General features: G+C 37.3%; 1 protein-coding gene across 1 annotated transcript; it reads left to right on the top strand.

Moving 5' to 3' along the window:
- The first annotated feature begins 1,245 nt into the window (after window positions 1-1,245).
- On the top strand, window positions 1,246-24,120 carry GNS (glucosamine (N-acetyl)-6-sulfatase). Its single transcript, XM_026667784.2, has 14 exons — window positions 1,246-1,478; window positions 2,996-3,055; window positions 4,912-5,118; window positions 5,818-5,883; window positions 8,857-8,955; window positions 9,636-9,803; window positions 11,180-11,262; window positions 12,345-12,463; window positions 12,810-12,913; window positions 14,091-14,192; window positions 18,244-18,351; window positions 18,594-18,704; window positions 20,592-20,752; window positions 23,526-24,120. Exons 1-14 carry the CDS (start codon window positions 1,323-1,325, stop codon window positions 23,596-23,598), a joined length of 1,617 nt encoding a protein of 538 aa, XP_026523569.1. The 5' UTR covers window positions 1,246-1,322; the 3' UTR covers window positions 23,599-24,120.
- The last annotated feature ends 1,573 nt before the right edge of the window (window positions 24,121-25,693 follow it).

Genomic DNA, 25,693 nt, shown 5'->3' with positions numbered 1-25,693 from the left:
CCATTCTGGATGGGTACTTCTAGTTCTATAAGAAATATACTAGTTAAATAATGAAAAATTTGCTGTTTGGCAATATTCAGGATAATTTAGCACGGAACTGCTATTATTAAACTAAAATAAATAATCTTTACATAGCATTTTAAAAATGTTTTTCTTAAGTACTTTTCTACACACTTTTTCCAGTTCTAGGGAAAACAGAACCTGACAGCCATTTGGATATTCTCCTATTTGAACCTGATGTCAAAATCTGCTTCTCTTCCTAGGAACAAAAGTGATAAAATATTTATAGAAGGCTATTAAAGATGTCTATTTGGGCAAACTACAATATTTTTTTCCTCTCCATAAAATTCAGAAGCATAAATCATGATTTGAATTTTAATGCTTCCCCAAATAATTCATGGCAATCGTATGTCCAGGCCACTGGAAAACCACCTCCCCTTTTTAACTTTCTTTGTGCTAAAAGACTGTCTTAAGGTCAAATTTCAGTTACTTGTGTTTTATTTTCAATCTGAGAGGCAGAAAGATTTAACATACAGTATGACATTTTGTGCACAGAATGAACAGCATTTAAATAAGTTAAAAACAATTCATAAAGAATTCACAAACCAACAATGTTGGCTTGTTGCAACAGAAAAAATAGTCTGAGATTTTAATTAATGAATTTATGCATATTTTGGCCATTATCATAAGTTAAAAGCATACATCTATAGCTAAATGTGAAAATTGTAACCGTTGTTATCAGATAGATATGAACTGTTGCAATGCCCACCACTAAAGTTGTTGGATACAAATTATCTACGAGGTAGCTAATTTGACAGGACTGTTTGTAATTATGTTTCCTTGTGGTTGTTTTTTTTTTTAAACAAAACGTTTTGTTCCATGATTTGGTAAAGGATTATACAGTAATACACCATTGTTTATGATTGATATGCTTCAAAGCTGAGACAAACACCCAGCCCCTAAACAGGTGATAGGACTCGGCGTCTTAATACCAATGAAATCCTGACGCCGCCCCCTCAGACACCTTCCCTCGAAGAAATCCGACGGCTGAAGCGATCGGAGCCAATCACAACCGGAACGCGGCAGCAACGCAGAGCGAGTGGGAGGACCCGGAGCGCATTTACGGCCTTCGCGGAAGCTGCCGGAGGTCTCCAAGTCACGTGAACCTAATTTGGCTCCGTCCGTCAGCCTATAGGAGAGGAGAGGAGAGGAGAAATAAGGAAGCGTGCTACGCCTCCTTGTCTCGCGACTACTCTTACGCGGTCTGGTGCTTTAACTGGTCTCGTCTTTCCCTTCCGTTCGCGCCTGGCTCGGATGCAAGGATGGCTCGAGCCTGCCCGGTTCTGGCTCGGCCTTTGGTGTTCCTGCTGGTCCTCGTTTCTACTGCTAAAGCAGGGGCAGCCGGTCTCGGCGGAGAGCGGAAACCCAATGTGGTGCTGATTCTGACAGACGACCAGGATGTCTACCTGGGGGGAATGGTAGCCTTGTTCTGCGCGTCGTGGGGATGGGATGGGGAGATGGACCCTCGGGTAGCAGAAGAAGTGAATGCGGGTGGTTCGGAATCGAAGAGTGTCCAATGTGGTAGTGAAGAATGCGCAGAAAAAGCCCTGTGATCTTTGAGGGGGGGAAGAAACCACTCTGGAACCACTTCGGTGCCCATAGAACCCAGGATAGGGTGTCCTGGTCATACGTCTGTGCTACTCCTTTGCATTTCTGCAGCTTGCAGTGGAGAGAGGGCATTATGGGACTAGTTCTGAGCAAACGTGCAAGAATAAGAGGAAGGGAAACGGGAACTGAAGTATTTCTTTATTTTTCTTATATGTATCCATTTCACGTATTCATAACTATGTTTATACCTATACCTATTATCTTTTAAGCGATTGACAAATCAAACTTCTTGAATAGAAGTTAACGTGTGTTAGGTGGGCCCGGGGAAATTGAGGATTGAAGTCGACCGGTAATCAAGGAAGCAACAAACACACATCCATTAGACTTGGTGTGAGGTTGTTTCTCCATTCCAGGGTTTAAAAAGGGATTAAAAAGGGACTCTTACTATACTTTAAAAACAGTTGCAGCTATGGTGGTGTATAGGTGAAATGCATACAATCCTGTATGCACCTGTAGTGGAACCAATCAAAGTAAGTGTTGATACAACTAGAAGTGTGGAAAGGCTTGGGAAACAGTTGCATCTGTTGGTGTTTAGCAGGGACTGCTCTAGAATTTGCAGCAGCTGATTCTGTGATATAAAAGGAAGGAAATTACTTAATTTATGGGTAGCAGAAATGCTTGTGGGGTTTTCTGCCTCAAGGTTTGTTATTACATTCTTTGGGGTGTGAACAATATCTGGTTTGTGCTTCAGGTTCAGGGTTATCCTATTTAAAATACTAGCAGAGTCCTGAAGCAATCTTTGAATACTTTAAAATAGATTCCATGGAAACTGGAAAGACAAATTCAGAATATTTATTGAATTACCCATCAGAATTGGCTGTGAATGGCATTTTTCTAAAATATATTTTCTAAAAAGTTTGTTTACTACATACTATTCTCATTACTGACTGAAGCATCAAAACAATATTTAAATTAAAGATATTTTCTATGTAATATATAATTCTACTATTGTAACATGTTAATAGCATCTACTTTACATCTCTATGCTTATTCCTAAGAAAGAAACATCTCTGAGCAGAAATCAGATGATTTTCCATGAAAGAATTTAATATAATACTGAAATTATGGAATAATTTGTTTCTAATTTTGAGATTTCAGTACTAAAACAATATTGGCTTCTTAGTCTGCAATTATAAAGTAATTGTTGAAGATTTGATGCAACATCAAAATTCTGGATTAGCTGCAATACTGTGTACGCATCTCCTCAAAATGTGCAGTTGGGAAAAATTCTAGTTAATGTAGTATTTACTTTTTAGTAAATCTTAAGATTGTCATGAAATTTCCTTGTTTACAAAGTACAGTTCTTTATATATTTCCTTTATTTCAGACACCTTTGAAAAAGACCAATGCTCTTATTGCAGAAATGGGCCTAACTTTCTCAAATGCAGTAAGTACATAGTTTGTGGTGGGTTTTGCAAAATTGATTGTTATAAGGAAAGACTGTAGAAGGCATCTGACTCAAGGCATGAATAATTAAAGTCAAGGAAAGAGCTGGGCAACAATTTTGTGTCCTGGTAGTCAGGTAGCTTGCTTGTAAATACAGTTATGATTTATTTCATTTGAAGAGGATATTATAGAGCCTTAGAACCTCTAGAAAATTTAATGAAATCACTGTGATGCAGAATACTTCAGAATATAATTTGCTGAAGTAAAATTTTGGGAAAAATCTTAATTTTCTAGCTAGGCAACACCAGAGAACTCTGAGCTATTTGTTAGGTTTGGGCATTGTCTTAATTAGATTCAATGATTTCTATCAACATTAAAGTTTACTTGGTAATTTTTCCTTAATTAAGGACATTCTGCATGCTTACAGTATAATCATCTGGGTGGCACTTAAGCTGTTATCAAAAACTGATAGGAATTTGATTTCCCTTTTTATGTTGGTTGGAATTTTGGCATGCATGGTGGAAATTGTTCTTTCTAGAAATTTAGTCACAAAGATAATGAGGGGATGGTGAGAGGCAGTTTAGGAGGGTTTCTTATTTGGCTTATGTTCTCCATCAATACTGGATGTATCCTTCCTGTTGGTTATCATCTCAAATTACTGGGAGAGATTTTGAGGGGATTTGGAGTACAAGTATTATTATACAAACCCAAAGAGCATTGTAAATGAGGTTGTTTAAGCCATGTGGGAAAACATTATTCCAATGCTCAAAGTATATATATGTTTGGAGATTAATTAGAGCACTTCAGGATATTTCAGTATTTTTTGAAGAGTTTGCAATTTAAATGGTGCTTTGGTTTAATTGAAGTATTAATTGAAGTGCTGTGTTCTATTTTTTAAATAGTTTTTATTAGACATTTTTCAACAATTTAAAAACATTTATATTTCCAACGTTACAGCATCGTTATCATTCATATTCATATATCAATTGCTATATTCCTTTTACATCTTATTGTCCAGCCAGATATACCAGGTGTCCCAGACTAGATAGTATTCAGTTTCATTTTTATCTTTTAACTCAAGGGTCAGCCTGTTCATCTTTGCGCAGTCCAGGATCTTTCTTATTACTGTTCCCTCAGACGGTATTCCAGAAGTCAGTTAACATTTGGCAGTAAACTGGAAAAAATGCTAAAATATTCTTTTAAAATGTGACACATTTGATTATTATTTTGTGTGTTGTAAAAATATTTTTGCAATAAAGATCTTGTTCATTTCAGTAATGAGGAAACTGCAATTGTCACTCATTCTATTCTATAAATATAAAATTAAAATAATTACTAGGTTATAATATCAAGCAAAAACTAATATCAAGCAAAAAGTAATAAATAGTTTTCTGGTGTTGCCTAGCTAGAAAATAAGATTTTTCCAACATTTTATTTCAGCAAAATATCAGAGATGGCAATTCTGTATCACTGTGATCACTATGATTATATTTTTTAGAGTTTCTATGGCTCTATAATATCCTTTTCAAATGAAAAAAAATCATAAGTGTATTGACAAGCAAGCTAATTGACTACTAGGACACAGTATTGTTGGAACTTCTGCCCTTTCCACTAATATATATTAATGAGAGGTATTTATTTTGGTGAGTGGATATTATGTCATCAAATATTTTAAAATATATTTGGATATTGTATGTAGAATAGTTTTTTAAACTTGATGGAAATTACTAAATCTACTAAATTACTACAATTACCAATCTGTTTATGTTAATTTTCTTGTAAAAGTTAGACTGAAATGTAGGAATGTAGGAAATTAGTGTTGTACTATCTAATTCTATAATCATTTTTTTCATGTAGTATGTACCCAGTGCACTGTGCTGTCCTAGTAGAGCCAGCATCTTGACAGGAAAATATCCACATAATCATCATGTTGTAAATAATACTTTGGAAGGAAATTGCAGCAGCAAATCCTGGCAGAAGATTCAGGAGCCATATACCTTTCCAGCTCTACTCAGGTCTGAGTGTGGCTATCAAACATTTTTTGCTGGAAAATATTTGAATGAGGTATATGATATATATTGTTTGAAACATCAATTTTAAAAGATTTTTGCATGTATAAAATCACTGATTGCACAAGGAAAATAGAAGCTCTTTGGATTAATCTAAATCTAAATGTTATATATAGGAGAAAGTCATGCTCCTGAAAATTAATCTATAATAAGAGTATGTATTAATGTAAGATCAATAATTTATGCAGTACTTAAATACCATGGGAATTAGTTGAATTGCCTTATTTTAATTATCATAAGTACATGTTATCTAAATATTGTGAGAGAGTTTGTGGTACGTTTTGTGGCATTCAATGGAGAATAATCAGCTACTTGTTCTTAAGAGCCTGTTTATAACTGAAATAATGGAAGGTTGGGACATCAGAAGCCACCTCTCCCCAAGTAAATGTTATTTTTAATAATGAAGCTCTTGATTAAGTCATTTGTTGGTTATAGAACCATATATGCCTATAAGGGATTAGGCAATTATATGCAAACTCTCAATATTTGCAACTTGGATTGCCTCTTCCAATTGAAAAAAAAATCTACATGAAGAAAACATGTCATTTATTTTACCTCAAAGCTTTTTATTTCGTAGACAGATAGCTTTGGTACACTCTTTAAACCTCTTCTAGGGCCTGTTGTGGATACTCTTAAGATTTTAGCTGAGAAAATGAGGAAATAACCTCCTTTAATATTAGATTTTTATTTTCAGTATGGAGCAGAGGATGCAGGAGGACTTGCCCATGTTCCTCCTGGATGGAGTTTTTGGTATGCTTTGGTAAGTATAAAAGAAGGACATATGTATGTCTTTTCATCCTCATCATCCTCATCATCTATCCACTGCAGGATGAAGGCCTCTTCCATATGTTTCCAACCAATACAGTTCTGAACTTTCTTTTGCCAATTGGGCCTGCAATACTTGCTGATGTAGTCGATCCATCTTGTTTTAGTTCTCTTTTGTGGACGCTTTTTATCAAGTGGGATCCACTCTGCCGTGGTCTACCTTCCATCAGTTGTTCTTGCTATTGTGACCAGCCCATTGATGATATTGTATACTTTGTTTGTTTTCTAATCCATGTGCAGGTCTTTCTGTCTTGTCTTGTAATGCTGAGCATGTATCTTTCCATGGCTCTTTGCACTACTCGTAGCTTTTGTATCGATTGTGACAGTAAAAATAGTGTCCATGTTTCACCAGCATATGTTAGAGCAGATAGCACACACTGATTGAAAACTTTTCTCTTCAGGCTTAGGGGGAGGTCGCTCTTGAAAAGTATGCTTAGCTTGCCCAATGCATGCCAACCACATTTAACACGCCATTGAATTTCCTTTATTGTATCACTTTCATTGAGATCTGTTGGCCAAGGTATATGTAGTAGTTTACTATATCTACTATGTCTACTTCTTCTCCAGATATTTTTCTTTCTTTCTTTGGTGAATTTAGTAAACATAACCTGGCTCATTCAGGTTTATTTGTAAGCCAAATGATTCTCCTTCCTTGTACAGCTCTTGTATGGGTGTCTTTGTAGCTCTTTGAATCTTGTGAAAAGAGAACATCACCTGCAAATCTTAAAGTGATTTAAATAGGTGCCATTGATTTTTATTCCATCTTTTTCCCAGCTAATTTGTAAAATACTTCTTCGAGGCAGGCTGAGAAAAGGATAAGTGATATTGTATCGCCTTGTCATATGTTGATTTCCAAGATCATTAAAGCAAATTGTTGCCACTGTTTTTTCATATATTGGTTGTAGTAAGTTTATGTAAGCAGTGTCTACGCCTTGATGAAGCAATGCATTAATTATTGTTTGCTTGGAATTTCATAGTCTATTAAAGCCATGCACAGAGGAATAGTGTACTCATTCCTTTCAATGAATTGCTTAACAACCTGGACAGGATCCATTATGCTGTAGCCACTTCTGAAGCCTGCCTGCTCCTTCGCTGTGCATCAATTAATATTCTCAATATTCTTTTTGTTGTTATCTTGGTGAAAACCTTGTAGATGACTGAAAGAGGCTTATTGGACAATAGTTTTTTAAATCATCTTGGGCCCCTTGTGTATAAGAATCATTTCAGCATTTTTCTATGCATCAGGTATTTTTTCCTTTCTGAGGCATCTCGAGTATAATTTTGCTAGTATGTTGTATAAATTCTGACCACCAACTGTCAGCTTTTCAAGTGTAACAAGGTAATTTCCTGAAGCTTTGCCATTTTTCATTGATTTTATGACACTTAATACCTCCTCTATTAGGATATCTGGCATTTCCTCTTTTGGGGATATTGTTACTTTTGAGTGATCTTTGTATAGCTCTGGATAGAATTTTCCAATTATTTCTAACATTTCCTGTCTTGATCTACACACAAAGCCATCTTTATATTTAATTTAAACACATTCATTCTTGTATTTATAAGCTTGCATTTTGCTCTTATTAATCCCTTTGTTTTCTTCAATTGCTTTTATTCACAAGCTTCACATTAAACTGATATGTTTTTTCTTGGATAGGTTTTCTTATGGTCTTGCAAAGTTCAATGTGCTCCAGTTTATTAATGAAACATCCAGTATTCTTCATTGTTTTTTCATTAAATCAATAGTTTAATGTCTTTTATATGTACTTATATGTAGTTTTAAACAGGATGTTATTTTCTCTGGCATACCTTAATCTATGCCTCAAAAAGATGTGTATTAAGAATGGGATAATACCTACGTGTTTATTGCACAATTGTGTTATACATAAATTTGTATATAATGAATACCCCGTGTTTCCCAGAAAATAAGACCCAGTCTTGTTTTCTTTTCAGCCTCAAAATAAGCAAAATAAGGTCTTATTTTGGTGGGATGTCTTACCCACTTACCTTAGGACCACTGCAGCCATGCCTCCTACACCCTGACACCTGTCACGCTAGAGCCCGACTTCTGCGACTGCAGAATGCCAGGTGGCTCCTCACACCGGTGCCGCCGCTTGTGGCAGGAAGCTACATGGTGCATTGTGCCGTTGCAAGTGGCGACACCGGTGCGATGCGCCATGGGGCATCCAGACACAAGCGGCTGCAGAAATCAGACAGTGGCATGACAGGTGTTGAGGCATAGGGCGCCTGACTGCAGTGGTCCTTAGGTAAGCAGGTGCCGGGTGCATGGGGCAGCTTCCACCCCCCCAAGCTTGTTTTTTACACCTGCACCCACCTTAGTCAAACAGACATTGGGTGAGGCTTTATAAGGGCTTATTTGGGGGGCAGGGTTTAGACACAGGCATGAAAATTGGACTAGGACTTGTTTTGGGGGTAGGTCATATTTTTGGGGAAACTATTTAAGATTGATATCTGCTATGATTTTAAGTTGTTTCTTTGTAACCTAAAGAGATTATGTCAATACTCCTGTGTGACAAATTCAGGCAAGATTATAAGAATTCTGATTTGTTCAGATTAAGTATAATAGTAGATGCTTCCTGATTGGTAGTATTTAATTGTTAAACCAGAAAACTTTTTCCTGCAAGTTCTTTTAGTGTTATCTCTGAAATGGTAGCCTTAATTTGATTTGCTCAAAGCCAGGATCATTACATAGGATTTATTTTAGATAGGTAAGATTTTAGATGATTAGGAGAAACAACCCTAGGGTCATAATTCATACATAAATATGACAGCCAATTGGAAGGCATATATCAGAATTTGGCTCAATAAGCCAAAATTCTAAAGGATATTGGTTTTGTTCTATTGTCTCTTTCCTGGGCATAAGCATTATATTTTTATTTTCGTATGCTAGGAAAAAAACTCCAAATATTATAACTACAGACTTTCAGTAAATGGAAAAGCACGTAGGCATGGTATGAACTACAGCATGGATTATCTGACAGATGTACTGGTAAGAATTTTTCAACTAGTTTTAGCCGATTTATTTCTTCTACTAACTAGTTTACACAGAATGTCCATAAAATGATAAATTTGTTACGCGCAAACTTCAGTGTAGTTGATTAGACTGCAGTCCTTCTAATGTTAGCCATAATATAGTTATCTATGTTAAAATGCCACAGGATATTCTTTTGGTATACAGTCCTAATATGGCTGTCTGTCTGGAAGTAGCATATTGCTCAAATTGTTCACCGTATGATGAAAAGAATGAAATCCTGAGAGTAAATTCTGAACTCTTAAATGCATGTCTCATTGTACTTATGAAATTATTTAGGATACGAATTTGCTGCACATCTCTTTGTAGTTCCTAGTTTTCTGTAGTATTTTTTTTATATCAAGGCATTCCTGAACCTTGCCCAGGTTATCCTCATCATAACCATCATACTTCATTGCAGTTTTATATCCAAGATGCGTAGGGATTGTTTCTCCTCTTTATAAATTTAATCCTTGAATTTCTGCATCTGAAAATCAGTTTATCCCTTTTGCCTTGCATTTTTTCTTTGTTACTTAGTTTGAATGCTAAACACAAGACATTTAAAATAAATGTAATGGTTTGTGAATTTGAGGTATTCTCTTAGAGACACCTGGTTCTGAATCAATATGATGAGTAAATTAATAAGCATCTGCTTTCAGGCTAATGTGTCATTGGATTTTCTGGAATACAAATCCAGCTTTGAGCCATTTTTCATGATGATAGCAACACCAGCACCACATTCACCTTGGATAGCCGCTCCGCAGTATAAGAAGAGTTTTGAGAATGTCAGTGCTCCAAGAAATAATAACTTCAATATCCATGGAAAGGTATGGATTCTAGATTTTCTACAGATACTCTTGTTAGTATTTGCTAGATATTCTTAATGAATCCCTGCTTTAATTTCATGACCTCAGAATCTTATGTAAATATATGTAGCAGCAAATTTGTTTTTTAAAATTCTTAGGTTTTGTTTACACTGGATATTCTCCCCCTAGAATATTACATGTTTTTGTCTCCCATTTTTTTTGCCACCTGATGCATATGACTGTATACAGTACTTTGTTCTTTTGACTAATTTATTTTTAACAGGTTTGCCTACATCCTGTTACCTAGCATTCTGACACAGGTTTGTTAAATCTGTATCCAAAGCATGATTCAGCTTTTTCATTTCTAAGGCAAAACTGTAAAGGTAGATGCTTTTAAATTGTTTGTTTTAAAAATCTGACTATTGCTGACGTCTTTTGTCTGTTTATTTGAGAATATAGATAATTAAAACTGAGGTCATTTTTCAGTTTATATAAGATTGCATTGTAAGTAAATGCAATTATTTAATTAGAATTTTACATATCTAGTTTGAAGATTATGAAATAAGGTTAAGGCATTTATTAACAAGCTGATGCAAATTGTCTTGAAATTATATTTATTGCTTGGTTGTGGTCGGATAGGTCTTTCTTTCGAACATGCTGATCTATGCCCACTTTGCAATAAAATGGGTTGTCTATAGTTAGCAAACAGAGACCCACATTTTATTTTGTCAAAATCTCAACACCAGATTAGATTGGTGCTTTCTGATTCTAGTTTTCAATTTCAAATGAGGGGCATATGATGTTTCATAATATAAGCATAATGATATATATCTTAATTTTATATTGGCTAGTGTTTTCTTTTTTCATATTCCTCTATTCAAGGCCTTGTGCTTTAGCAATATTTGGTGTTTTTCGTCTTGTCTAGTAAGACCTTGCCCTCAGACAATACTATTTTATTAATGAAAACTAATAAAAACATTTAGAAATCGTAATGTTTGAGTTTAGGTTTCTTTGTAGAAGAAACAGTACAAGTAGCAAGTAGCAAAATACACTGTATATTTATGGAAAATTCTGATGCTCAAATTTCCTTTGTCTTTTTAAGTATGGGGTTATTTAAGCAATAGTCACCATTGAAATTGATCAAATGCCAAAATGTGGCAGCCAAATTTTTATTTTGGAAAAGATGCTTGAAATTAATGATTGCATTAAATAAATAGGTTAGCTAGCTAAGGATACCTCTTCTATACCTAATTACTGAGAGCAAGTCACCCTGAATTCTGTGCCATTTATTTCTGAGTAGACTTATAAACTTTGCATGTTATTTTCAACTAGAGTTATATAATGTTGATTAAACATTAAATACATTTTTTCTCACTTTTTTAACAATGCTTTTTCAGGACAAACATTGGCTTATCAGACAAGCAAAGACTCCAATGACTAATTCATCAATACAATTTCTAGATGATGCTTTTAGAAAAAGGTAGGAAACAATTTTTATAGGAATTTGTTTTTGCAAAATCAAAAGCTTACATGAAAATGCATGTTTCAATTTGTTACTTTGATACAGAAATTGGCTTTAGAAAGTATAAAGCTAATAGTACTTTAGAAAAGCAATCTGTCATAGCAATAGCACTTAAGACTTTTACAGGTAGTCCTTGACTTAGGACCACAACTGAGCCCAACATTTATCTTGCTAAGTGAGAAATTTGTTAAGTGAGTTTCACCCCATTTTACAACTTTTCTTTCAACATTCATTAAGTGAATCACTACAGTTGTTAAATTAGTAACATGGTTGTTAAGTGAATCTGACTTCCCCATTGACTTTGTCAGAAAGTTGCAAAAAGGGATCACATGACCCCAGGACACATCATAAATGTGAGTCAGTTGTCAAGCATCTGAATGTAAATCAGGTGACCATGGCGATGCTGCAATGGGCCATAAGTGTGAAAAATTGTCATAAGTCACTTTATTCAGTGCTTTTGCAACTTCAAACAGTCACTAAATGAACTGTAGTAAGTTGAGGACCAGTTGTATACCGCTTTACAGTGCTTAGCAGCCCTCTCTAAGCAGTTTAGAGTCAGCATATTGTCCCCAACAATCTGGGTCTTCATTTTACCAACCTCGGAAGGATGGAAGGCTAAATCAACCTTGAGCCGGTGAGAATCAAACTGTCAGCAATCAGCAGTCAGCAGAAGTATCCTGCAGTACTGCACTCTAACCACTGCACTACCATAGCTCATCCACCCTAACTTTACAAAATAATTAAAATGATTTGCTTACTTCTATTGATGGAAGAACTAAATAGTGAAATGTAGCAGCGCATGCTAGTATATTGCTCTTTAGCAGTAGGCAAAAATTATTGTTTCACATGAGTGTTCTTACAATTGAGCAAATCGAGTAATTTAAAAAAAAATCCAAAGCAATCTTTGCCCAGCTAAGATGAGAGTACTTGACCTAAATATCATGGCTTTGTAGAATATGTGAAATCAATGTCTTTTGTGAGATGTAAAATGCTGTTAAAAGTTTTTGTGTTTTAACCTGAACAATCCTATCTCTATGTAGATGGCAGACACTTCTGTCAGTGGATGATCTAATAGAAAAACTTGTGAAGAAACTGCAGTTTCAGAGAGAGCTGGATAATACATATATTTTTTACACATCAGACAATGGATTTCATACGGGTAATATATATATATATTTATAAAATATTCCTAGAATTAATTAAGGAGTTCAAGGTATAAATTTGGAAAACTTTTTTTAAAAATGTGATATTTCTGGGAGAGAAATAATACAGACTCATTGGACATCATTTATTTCAACTTGGATGATAATATATGCTCCTCAGAAATTATCATGTAGAAACTCTAAATTTCAAGCCAACAGATGAGCAGCTAATCAAAAATATTTCATGAAGATCAGATAAAGTAGAATAGTAGTTTGCCAACCAACCTCTGAAGAATGAAATATTTTGCTTCAGAATTTCTTGAAAATTGTGAGTGATAGAATTTCTGCTCTTTATATTTATAGGCCAGTTTTCTTTGCCTATTGACAAACGGCAGCTGTATGAATTTGATATTAAAGTTCCATTGCTTGTTCGAGGCCCAGGAATAAAACCCAACAAGACAAGCAAGGTATGTTTTCCCTTGAGAACAACTCTGTATGATACCATAACATTTATGGTATGAATTATATGTTGAGTATAATAAGAATGCAAGATGTTTTGAATAGAAATAGGCTGTGTAAGAAGGGGAATGTAGTAAAACTGTATGTACATATATAGGTAAAGCAATCGAATAATATTTGTTTCTGAATCTGCTTGGTAAAAAGCAGAATTTATCGTACATTTATTTTAATACCTGAGGTATTTTTTTAAAAGTTGTTACAAAGCCTCTTATCTAGTCTTTGGAAGCATTTGTTACTCATATGACTAGATAAGTTTTCTATTTGCAAGCCAAGCTTAAACATTGTATTATTGCTATAGGAGGTGAATGGCACGAGCAAATAAGGGCTGCAACCCTCTAAAATTATAAAAAAAAATGTTGAACACCACTCTCCCATTAATATAATTAATCATTTTATTGAGGTTAGGATTGGATAAGAAATGTACATACTGATATATATCATATGGAACTGATTTCCCTGCCTCCTTTCTCTCTCTTGCTTATATATTTTGTATACAATGGAATGAATCTCCCTTCTAAATCCTTATATGTAGTTTTATGATTAAGAATGGGAAGAGGTTAGGCTAATAGTTGAATTACTACGTAACTATTCTGTTTATTATAAAATGGAATGTTCATATTCTGAATGAATGGCTTTAAGTCGTCTTCTTCATGTGTGCACCTCTATGCTATCAAACAATGGTAGGGCATAACCCTGATCCAGAAATCATGCAATATTTGTGGTACCACAGCAACATTTTCTAAATGGAGATTCTCAAGAGATAACTAAAATTTAGAGAAACCACAAATCTCACAAATTTTTATCATCTGCAATAACCTCCAGAGTTGCTAGTGATCCCAGGAGAATATACTGGGAGCCGCCATTCTCTATTCTTAAAAACAAAAAAAGTTGTCTTTTTAATCCCAGGTGACCAGTTATCAGGTTTAAGTTAAAGTGAGAGTATCCACTGAGACAAGAATTTTAGCTGGGGATTATATATGTAAATAGCAAAGCAGGAAATTATGCTTCAGTTTTGTTACTTCTGCAATTTTGGCTATTTCTAGCTCCAGTTTTATGACATTCTGTAAATCTCTAACATTTAATTGTTTCAGTCGGAAAATCTGTAATATTATTCCTGCCTTCTAGATGCTTGTGGCGAACATTGATTTAGGTCCTACTATATTAGATATTGCAGGCTATGATCTGAATAAAACTCAGATGGATGGAATGTCATTATTACCATTGTTGGTAAGTGCACAAATTAGATATTTATTTTGGAAATTGTTCTTAGGGTTCCATAGTGTAACTGTCACTAGATTATAACAATCAATCTCATATTTTCACACACATTTTTCTGTCAATACTTGTCATGCCCCTGTCGGAATCTGATTCGGAGGGGGAGGCCGAGCAGCTGACAGGGAGTGGGAGTATGGCTCCGTTGGCTGTGGAAGAAACTGGGAAAGGGTAAAGGCTCGCTGGGAAGAGCAGGGGAGAGGTAGAGCAAGGGAGGGGGTTTGGAGGACTCAGGCCCACCCTCTCTCATCCTAGGGCACACAGGCAGGAACGGAGAAGGGAGCAATATGAGTTGCATGGCTTATGGGGGAGGAAAGGTCCCCATTCCCTTCATTAGCTGCAGCTGGGAACACAGTGTTTAAAAAGGGAAGCTGTGCACAGCAAGTTGTTGGGAGCAAATCATGAATTATCTGATTTCCTTGAGGCTTATCTGGGTTCCTGGCATCTTCCCAACTGTGTGTGCTTTGCTGTGCTTTCAAGTCTGCAATTCAGATTTAACAGATAATCAGAGTTGGAAGGGACATCTAGCCCAACCCCTTGCCCAAGCGGGAGACCCAACACCATTTCTGACAAATGAGAGTCCAATCTCTTCTTGAAAGTGATGGTGCTCCCACAACTTCCAAGGGCAAGCTGTTCCATTGGTTGATTGTTCTCACTGTCAGAAAGTTTCTCCTTATTTCCAGGTTAAATCTCTCCTTGTTCAGTTTCCATCCATTATTCCTTGTCTGGCCTAAGGGTGCTTTAGAAAATAGCTTGACCCCCTCCTCCCTGTGGCAGCCCCTCAAATATTGGAAGACTGCTATCATGTCTCCCCTGGTCCTTCTCTTTACTAGACTAGCCAAGCCCAGTTCCTGTAACTGTTCTTCATATGCCTTAGTGTCCAGTCTCCTAATCATCCTGGTTGCTCTTCTCTGTACTTTTTCTAGAGTCTCAACATATTTTTTATAACGTGGTGACCAAAACTGGATGCAGTACTCTAGGTGTGGTATTACTAAGGCTTTATAGAATGGTATTAGTACTTCCCTTGATCTTGACTGTATCCTTCTGTTAATGCAATTTAGGATTGCATTAGCTTTTTTTGGTGGCTGCTGCACACTGCTGGCTCGTATTTACCTGGTTGTCCACTAAGACTCCAATATCCCTCTCACAGTTACTGCTATTGAGCCTGGTTTCAGTCTATATGTGTACTTTTGGTTTTTCTTGCCTAAGTGTAGGACTTTACTTTTCTCTACATTGAATTTCATTTTGTTAAATATGGCCTAGTGTTCTAGTCTGTCAAGATCCATCTGGATCTTGAACCTATCTTCTTGGGTGTTAGCTATTCCTGCCAGCTTAGTTATCATCTGCAAATTTGGTAAGTTCCCCTTCTATTCCTTCATCTAAGTCGTGAATGAAGATATTGAAGAGTACTGGGCCTAAGACGGAACCTTGTGGCACCCCACTGCTTACTTCCCTCCATGTAGACTTAGGCCCATTAAGGACTACTCGTTGAGTACGGTTTGCCAGCCAGCCATAAGTCCATCTAGTGGTGGTGCTATCTATTCCACTTTTTTCTAGCTTACTAAGAAGTAGGTTGTGGTCTACTTTGTCAAATGCCTTGCTGAAATCTAAATATATTATGTCCACAGTATTTTGCTGGTCTACTAATTTAGTCACTGTGTTGAAGAATAAAATAAGATTGGTTTGGCATGATCTGTTTTTAACAAACCTATGCTCACTTGTTTCTAGATGTTGGCAGATCTGTTTTTTTATTATCTTTTCCAGTATCTTCCTGGGTATTGATGTTTGGCTGATTGGTCTATAGTTTCCTGGGTCTGTTTTTTTTTTCCTTTTTTGAAGATGGGAACCACATCAGTTCTTTTCCAGTCCTATGGTAGCTCCAGGATTTTTGAAAGATATGGTGCAGTGGTTCTGAGATGACCTCTGCCAGCTCCTTTAAAACTCTGGGATGTAATCCATCAGGCCCCGGTGATTTGTTTTCATCAAGATCAGACAGGTGTTCTCTTACTATTTTTTTGCTTATTTTAACTTTTATATTTCTGGTCTGTCTTTTACAGTTATGTTTTTGGTGGGTTGAGCTATAGTTTCTTTTTGCGTGAAGACCAATGCAAAGAATGAGTTGAGCAGTTCTGCTTTCTCTCTGTTGCCTGTTACTTCCTTGCCATCTTCTCTCTTTAGTGGACCGACTGTTTCCTTGATTTTTTTCTTGTTATTTATATGTTGGAAGAAACTTTTTTTATTATCCTTGACTTTTGTTACAAGTCTTTGTTCATTCTGAACCTTTGCTTTCCTGACTTTGTCTTTGCAGATTCTTGCTATCTGCTGATATACTGCCTTAGTTGTATGTCCTTCTTTCCATTTTTTGTACTTGTCCTTTTTTTCTTCCAGTTTGCCAGAGAGATCTTTGTGTAGCCATGCTGATTTCTTCTTGGATTTCGTGTTTTTCTTTCTCAGTGGTATTGTGCTGGTCTGGGCTTCTATGATCATACCTTTTAGAGTTTCCCAAGATTCTTGAGTTGTTTTCCCCTTTAGGATTTTCATCCATGGAATCTTTCCCAAGTTCTCTGTAGCAATATAGTGGTCCTTTAAATACAGTGCAACTCTACCTCCTCTTTTATGGGGTCTGTTTTTTTTTGAATAGTTTGTATCCTTCGACCAGTATGTTCCAGTCATGGGTTTTATCCCACCAAGTTTCTGTTATTCCAACTATATCATATTTACCTTCATGTATTCGTAGTTCGAGTTCACCCTGTTTGTTCCCCAGACTTTGTGCATTTGTATATAGGCACTTGAATCTTTATGTCTGACACTGTGTTTACTGTCTACATAACCTGTGTTGTGCCTGCCTGCCCCTACTTTCTTGCCACCTGTTTGATTAGTGCATGTGGTATGGCACTCACTATTAAATGCTTGGTTTTGGTTGGCATCAAGGCTGATAATCTTACCTGCACAAACATCTATTTTGCATGCACTGGTATCCTGATTAGTTTTAGGTTGCTGGGGACAGAAATTTTCTGAATCCATTAATTCTCTGTCCCCGCTGTTCAGTTTAAATATTTATCCAGGATCCTGTGCTTTACAGCCTTCTCTATCCTTCTCCTGCCCTGTCAAGTTAATTACTGTAGCGTGGTTTGTTTGAATTTTTAGTTACAATTTGTATGTACTTTGTTTTCGGACTGAATTTCCTCCACTTAAAGACTGTTCCTGGGAGAGTCTTTCTCCAACCGAAGGTAGCCTGGATATTGGGGGCAAAGTTGGAGCTAATAAAGGGACTCTTCTTGCTTATTTGACTGTGTTGCCTTTGTGCCACGCCCCGGGTCATCACAATACTATAGGAATGAATTGCTTTACAGCTTGGTTTGAAGCAGTATGCTTCAGATGCAGAAAGGATAATTTCTGTTTAAACTGAACAGGTTTGAGGTAGTGCAAAACAGCTTTCTATGAAACAGCAATTGCAATAGCTTTTAGACTTATATACCGCTTGACTGTGCTTTACAGCCTTCTATAAGTGGTTTACAGAGTCAGCATATTGCCCCCAACAATTTGAGTCCTCATTCTACCCACTACAGAAGGATGGAAGGCTGAGTCAACCTTGAGCTGGTGAGATTCGATATGCCAAACTGCTGGCAGTTGGCAGTCAGCAGAAGTAGTCTGCAGTCCTGCACTCTTAATTACTGTGCCACTGTGGCTCTTGGAAAATTAAGATGAGCACTGTGAGTTTGGGAATCCTGGTCAAGATGGACAAAATGTCCTCTTCCTGTGCACAGTTAAGCGATGTGAGATTATCTGAAAATAAATGCATTTTTCACTAGTTATGGTTTTAATGGTATTAGAAAAAGACAACAATTGTTCATCATGAAATTATTGAGAGGGTCCTCATATTTATTGAGTTTATTTCTAAGATTGTTTTATTGATTATAAATAGATTGATTACAGACATTTAGACAGCCTCTGAGCCTGTAAAAAGCAATAATTTCCACTTTTGTTAATCCTTTCTTTGTTGTAGAAAGGAGAAATAAACAAGACCTGGAGATCAGATGTTTTGGTTGAATACCAAGGAGAAGGACATAACAGCAGTGATCCTACTTGTCCTGGTCTTGGACCTGGTGTTACTGTACGTAATGTTGAAAATGTTTCATTCCCTTTAGAATCCTGTATACTCTAAATTTAGAGGGAGATGGCTGTATATGGAAATACTTAGTAGTCAAATGTTGGCTGAAAACACGGAATAGTAAAATTAAATTTGGATGTCATTTTTGGAGGTCTCTGGGACATAATCAAAGGCATATACCATTTCAGTGTTCTAAACCATTTGAATGGTACTAAAATTATTCTAACACTTAGCTATTTTTATAGCACTGTTTTCCAGACTGTGTTTGTGAAGATGCATATAACAATACTTATGCATGTGTAAGGACGCTATCGGATAAATGGAATCTGCAGTACTGTGAATTTGATGACCGTGAGGTAATTTTGTCTTTGTTTTTGTAATTCTATGTTAATGGTAGTCCTTATGAAAATATAATACTTCTATAATTAACAGTGATTTGAATTAAGCCTTTTAAAACTGGTAAAATACATGCAGAAAAAAATCAGGATGTTTCTGTAAGATCTCTTATGCATTTACATATCAGATGCATTTTGGAGCTTCCTATAGTAAAGCAGCTACAAAGATTCCTAAGGCTTCTTTGGATTTATAATTGCTATTGATTTTAATATTGTAAAGTAGCAGGAGCCATTTTTAAAAAGATACTATATTTTCCAGAAGTTTTTAAGCTCTATTTCTTTAAAAGATAGGTGTACAGTAACCATTAGCATCCATTGAAAAAGTTTGTTCTCTGTGGTTCAAAAATAATGTCAACATTTTATCTCAAAAAGTTTATAAAATGCAATGATTTGCTTTCACAAGCTGAACCTAAAGATATACCAGAAAGACATTTTTGAGCAAAGAGAATTGTCATTCTAATTCTCTTCTAGCAAATAATTCCCTATTTATATTCCTATTACACTTTATTTCCACTTCCCTCTTTCAAAAATTTACTTGCAGCCATGTATCATTCTAATATTTTTCACAGATTTAAATGTTAGTAATACATTATATTGCTGCAATATTTGATTGTGTTGTCATATATTTTAAATAGCGTAGGTAACGGACTATACACATGGTGAACCTATGCCTCAGTTTTGGCATGCCTCAGCTAGCTTTCAGAAAAACATGTCTGTGCTACATTGATTTTAGACTCTTTTGGGCGCACGCCGATAGAACCGCACATAGAACCGGTAGGAAAACAATTGGAAACCCACCACTGATTAGCAGCAAACACTTTTAGTAGAGGACTGTTCTGACTTAACAGCTAGTTTCTTTATAGCTGAGGGAAGACTGAGATTAGCATGTACAATCTATATAGGCAGCTTCCATTATAATCTTATTTTGGATGTCATCAACAACGGAGGCAGTATATTTATGGCAATCTATATATATAAAAGCGAAATACCACTCACACATCATCACAAAATCTCCAGAATCATAAAGCCTACAAACTTGAAATTTGGCATGTATGTTCCTCTTGGCTTCTAGGTGTTCACTAAGAAAGGATTTTTTGAAATGACCATCAGAGCATTAGTATTTCATATATTATTATTAACATGCTCTGATGCTAAGGAGTTCTACTCCCCCTCCCTACCTGAAAAGAAATCTGTTCCAAATGCAACATACAAGCAGAGGGAAGGAGTTTCAGTTTTAGTTTCATAGCAGCAACCAACTTTAGTACATAACAGTTGAGCCATTACTAGGCTCCTTGCTGTCTCCTTTCCATTTTCAGATTGCCTGGACTTGCTGCCTTATAGGTATGAGAACAGATGTATGATCAGCAGAAACCCTTGTAAAGCTGTAGTCCACAACATGTGCTTTCAGTCTTACCTGAATTCATCCTTTTGGCATAGAACAGCTGTGTCAGCCACCCTTACTGTATCCACAACATGGTTTCAGTCTTACATGAATTCATCATTTGGATAGAAACTGTTGTGTATTATTTTTGTATCTTTTAAGTCTAACATATTTATTTACTAGGGCTGTGCATGTTTTAAAAATTGGGAAAAGCACTTTGAACCCAACTTTTTTGGGTCTTCTGTGTCTCTAATACCTTTGAATGAATAAATTAACATTTAGATAATCATTAACTGCTAATCAGATCCAAGGCTAGGTTTTCCATTCATCCATGGAAAAAAAAAATGGTTGAACTGAGTGAACAACTTCACTAAAGATGTTAGAACTTGGAAGAAACTTCAGTCACAATGATTTGTCCGATGAATTAAGTACGTATTTCTAATAGCATTGCTTTTGCTTTCATGAAGGTGTTTGTTGAAGTTTACAACCTGACTGCAGACCCACACCAGATTACTAATATTGCAAAAACAATAGATCAAGAAATTTTAGAAAAAATGAATTATCGGCTAATGATGCTACAGTCCTGTGCTGGAGCAACGTGTCGCACACCAGGAGTTTTTGATCCAGGGTAAATATATTCCTTCAATTATTATGCTTAGTATCATCAATATGCTGCTGATGCTCTGTTGTACATCTCAACCCCAGGCCAACCAAGTACTCCTTATCAAGGTCATGTTACAGTGCATGGAGGCTATGAAAGTGGGGGAGGAACAGGTTGAAATTCAACCCCGATAAGGCTGTTGGTTTTTCTTGGGCTGTTGGTTTTTCTGGTATGAGGGATTTGACATCTTAAATTCCATAAATAAAACTGCTGTGCATTTTGGAGGTTTTCCTGGATTCTCTGCTGTCTTTGCCAAATTCATCAGGTACACCTATTGCAATCTTTTCCAGACTAAGACTCGGTCCTCAGTCAGTCATGTCTTAAATGATCAAACACTTGACCTATTACATTCTCTGTGAATATTACTTGAAAAGCACTCAGAAGCTGTAATTGATTTAAAATGTGGCTGTACAACAGGGGTGGGCAAACTTTTTGGCTTGGGGGCCACATTGACTTTTAAAATTTGACAGACGGGCCGGGTCAGCACAAGATTTTTGGGGAATCGCCCCCACCCTTCCCCCTTTCTCCTCCTTCCCCCCCTCGGAGTCCCCTGAGTCAGGAGTTGCTACTGCCGGCACGGCTCATGCGCTCCAGTCCCGTGTTGCCTCGGGAAGGGAAAGGCAAAGAGTCGCGGCGGTGCTTTGCAACGGCAGCAGCGGCACCGGAGGCTCAGGCTCAGCGGCTCCTGGTTTTGCCTTCTCCTTCCCAAAGCGCGCGGGACTGGCTGCGAGCTGCGCCGGCAGTAGCAACTTCTGACAGCCCCAGCCGGACACCTGAGTGGAGCCCGGGCGAACTGCCTGTTGCTGCTGCCGGAGCACCGCCGGTCGCCTCCTCAAGCAGCCCGCCCGCCCGCCGGGCTTCCCTCCGCCGCGCGGCTTAGCCAGGCGCGAGCGCCCGCAAGTTAAAAGGAAGCCGAAAGTTGCTGGGAAGTTGCTCGGGGTTTCCGGGGCTTCCAGGCTTAAACTTTTGCACAGGCAAAGTTTCAGGCGGGAGCATCTTCCCACGAGGAGCGGGAAGGGTTCCGCCCAGTGGGCGGGCGAGCTGCTTGGAGGAGGCGACCGGCGGTGCTCGGGTTTCCCCTCCGCCGCGCAGCTCAGGGCCAGGCGCAGCGCCCGCGAGGAAAAAGGAAGCCGCAAGTTGCTTGGAAGTTGCTCGGGTGCTGGGAGCAGGCTTTTAAAGTGCCGCCTGAGCAGGACCGCCGAGCCGAAACGGGGCACCAAGGCAGGGCAAGTCTCCACCAGCAGCGGCCCTAGCTTTAGGTGGCTCCAAGCAGCCGCCTGCCCGCCCGCCGGCGGAACCCTTTTCCGCTCCTCGGCCGGAAGACGCTTCCGCCTGCAAACTTTGCCTTTGCAAGTTTAAGCCTGGAAGCCCGGGAAAAAAAAGGAGGGATGGCGGGACTCACCTTCGAGAGGTCGCACTCGAAGGTGATTTCGAACTCCCAGCCGAGGCCTTTGCAAAGTTCTTCTTTCTTTCCTACCCCAAGAGCGCTCCGCACTGTTTTGCAGCTTTGGGGCCACGGCGCAGGGCAATATGCCACGGCCAGCGATTTTTTTCAGGGGCGGGCCAGATTGGACAGACCAACGGGCCGGATGTGGCCCGCGGGACCGTAGTTTGCCCACCCCTGCTGTACAAGCAATTATGGGTGTGCCTTGATAGACACCTCTGCTAAATGTTCTTCCAAGTGAGATTCATGGTGTTGGCTGTGACCTATGAAACCCATTATGGACTATAACCTGGTTGTTTGAGGGACTGCCTTTCTCTCATGGTTCCCGTCTTGAATGTCCCAACAGAGTGACAAGTTGTGGGGTCTGTTTCTGATACAATGTCATCTGATGGTTGCAGGAAGCATGTCTTTTCTATTGTGGCATATACCCTCTATGATACCCCCTGCAAAGCTTCCTATTGTTCTGGCCCTGCTGCCCTTAATCAAGCCTTAAAGACTTGGCTCTTGATCCAAGCAAACTTAGGGTGATAAGGGGTTTTCATGCCTTTTTATTATTGGGCCTGATTTGCTTTGGATTTTGGCATTTTTATTTTCTCTTGCTCTCCTAGTGGAGATTTGGTAATGGCTGTGTGTATCGTAAGCTGTCTAGATATATATGAAATGAGTGGCACCTTCTTCCATTTGTGGTGGTCGTGCAAGGAAACCCAGAAGTACTGGCAAAAAATTAGGCGCTGGCTTGAGTGGCTCTATACATTTGATTGAATAAACACACTTTGTCTCTCGTGCTGCATGTGCACAGAGCTATAAACATTTACAGATCAAAAGCCCTGTAAATGGGGCATCTGGTTATTTTTAGCATTACAATGAAACCTTGATTTAATGGACCAAATCCTGCTACTTGTAGCGTTTTCTGTTAATTTTAGGGGATTTGATTTTTTTTGAATGGGGATGATACTCTACTTCTCTATAATACCTGTTTCCCTCCCTTTCAGTTTCTCTTGACTCTTGGTGATTGCCTGGCCTAGTAACTGCAGTTTTTTTGAAAATGTTTTCAGACATAGTTTGCCATTGCCTCCTCCTGATGGCTAAGAGTGTCTGGCCCAAGGTCACCCCGCTGACTTCATGCCTAAGGCAAGACTAGAATTTCTGGTCTTCCAGTTTCTAATCCCAGTATTTGTAATGACTACACTATTTAGAACTCAAGAGATTTGGTAATGTACATTTCTCTACTGATATTTTTTAACGTGCAAGACCTTTTCTTACATTTCTTGTTTTTGTCTCTTTTTTTTCCTTTAGGTATAAATTCAACCCACATCTGATGTTTGGCAACCAAGAACTTCAGACTCGCAGACTTGCACCTTCCCTGTAGCTAAACTTGCCATCTTGTTTGTTGACAACTTAATTTCTTTGAAACAACTGCAGAAAACTATTTAATCCTTTCTGGCGTCTTTGAGATATTAGATCAGCTGATCTTGCTGATTAAACAATCTCTGGCCATGTGTTAGAGGCATGATCTACCCTGTCTACTCAAATCTGATTGCCACACAAATGTTTCATTTGAAGTTAAATATTAATTTGGGATGTAAATCTGAATTTCCTTGTTTGGTCTTGTAATATAACAGAGGCTAGGACTGCTGTCCTATGTACAACCACTACCTAACAGCTTTTCAAAAGATACAGTGTGCATCTCAGTACAGCTTCCATTCTGAGTCTGATGAATTAAATTAAACAGGTTAGTTGACATTTGTTTTCTTTCCTGTTTTTCAGGGTTCACCTGGATCACTGACTAGAATCTATGTGTCTGATATTATATGTGTGTTGTTACTTACAGAATCAGCTCAATATTTTAAGTCAGAATCAAACCATTAAATGAGAATCCTCCCTCCCCCAACTGTGTTTTCTCCTTGGCATGTACACTGAAATGTGAAAGTCCTACAATAAAATTATAAGACATGCCACTCAATATTTAAACTGGAACTTGGGCCAGTAGTTAGAAGAACAGGTATCCTTAGATGCAATAACTAAAATGAATTGCATTACATCGGTGCAGTTTTTTTCACTGATGCATTTGCATCTAAATCGAAGCGGGATGGCTATTACATGGCTAAGCACATTTGAATTCTATACGTAATGCAATGTATTTTTGCACTAGGTAGTTTTTAAGAAAATGCCTTCACAAAAGCTGGTCATTGCATAAGAAATAGGAGCTTTCTGAATGGATTTCTTGCAAATCACATGGAATCTGTCCTGGACAAAGCAGAATCAAAGGCTAGCTGTTTCTCAAAAGAAAACTTAATCTTTATGACAATCTATTAAAAAGGATATGACTCTTATAGTGAATAGATAATTTGAAATAAGATTGCTTCATTTTATAATTTATGAAATCAGCTTTTATGAGTTTCTGTCTGAAGGGAGTAAGTAAATAGCAAGATAAGAAGTTACTCTGAAATAGACTATTGAACACTTGATCAGGAGTACAGCTCCTTTAAGTGCCATTTCTCTCCATACTTATTTTTGGGTGAATCTTGTGATTTGAACATGCAGCTGAACATGTTCAGGCTTTTGAAATTTATCTTTAGTTTCATCAGTTTAGAGATTGTTAAGGATCTATGGAAAACTGACCCAAGATTTATTTGATCCAATCTTATGCCATTCTTAAGGTCTAATAACTGAAAACGAAGGCACACATCACTCATACACAACTCATCCTCAGGTTATTATGTAGGAGTGTCAACTATGACCAGATCTGGACCCAAAAATCAGATTTGTTTACATTTAATGCTTTCAAAGTTCCAGCAGCTTTCAATATTCTCAAGAAAGTGATTAAATTTCTCATGTGATTGATACCTAACATACAGTTGAGGCACTTCAAGTTTATGTCTAGCAAAATATTTAAGATTATTTTTATGCCTGGGTCAAAACATAGTTGTAGTATTAAGTCTTCCCTTCATATTATAATACTAATCATGTAAAAGCAGTGCAAAACCTAGAACATAGAAATTCAGTAATGAACTGTTCCTTACATTAGTCTTGTTTTTCTTATGTACAACTATTATTCACCTGTGAATTTTTCACATTTAGTTAATGCGCTCATAAACCACTTCTAAATTATTAGTGTAAGGAGACATCGGGAGTTAGGCATAGAATTAACTTACTGTGAAATATTTATAGTTTTGTTTTCCTATTAAATGGTTTTACCTTACAACACTAATCAATTTGCACCTCAAAATGTTTTTAACTAATTTAGATATGATGAAAATTAACATAGTTGCAACTTCACTATGAAAATCAGATTTTGGAAGATTTTAAGTTTTTTCCAAAGAATCAGTACAAAATATATATATATTTGGATTTGCAAACCTGAGTTGAATAAGAAACACATTATTTCCCTCTAATAACTACTCAACCTTTATCTTCCTATGCCCTTGATTTAATAATTTTAACAAAAAACAAAAATTATAAAC

This window comes from Notechis scutatus, chromosome 6 (genome assembly GCF_049901735.1).
Source record: "Notechis scutatus isolate UNSWTSFEM ecotype Mainland chromosome 6, rNotScu1.2, whole genome shotgun sequence".
NCBI lineage: Eukaryota > Metazoa > Chordata > Lepidosauria > Squamata > Elapidae > Notechis > Notechis scutatus.
Note: the sequence above shows the minus strand (reverse complement) of the source record. Positions and strands in the feature narration are given on the sequence as shown.

Excerpts from the sequence above, each read along its gene's own strand:
- GNS (XM_026667784.2), top strand. The coding sequence starts at position 1,323 with ATGGCTCGAGCCTGCCCGGTTCTGGCTCGGCCTTTGGTGTTCCTGCTG. Across the intron at positions 9,804-11,179 it reads ACTTCAATATCCATGGAAAG|GACAAACATTGGCTTATCAG; the intron begins GTATGGATTCTA and ends ATGCTTTTTCAG. Across the intron at positions 11,263-12,344 it reads GATGATGCTTTTAGAAAAAG|ATGGCAGACACTTCTGTCAG; the intron begins GTAGGAAACAAT and ends ATCTCTATGTAG.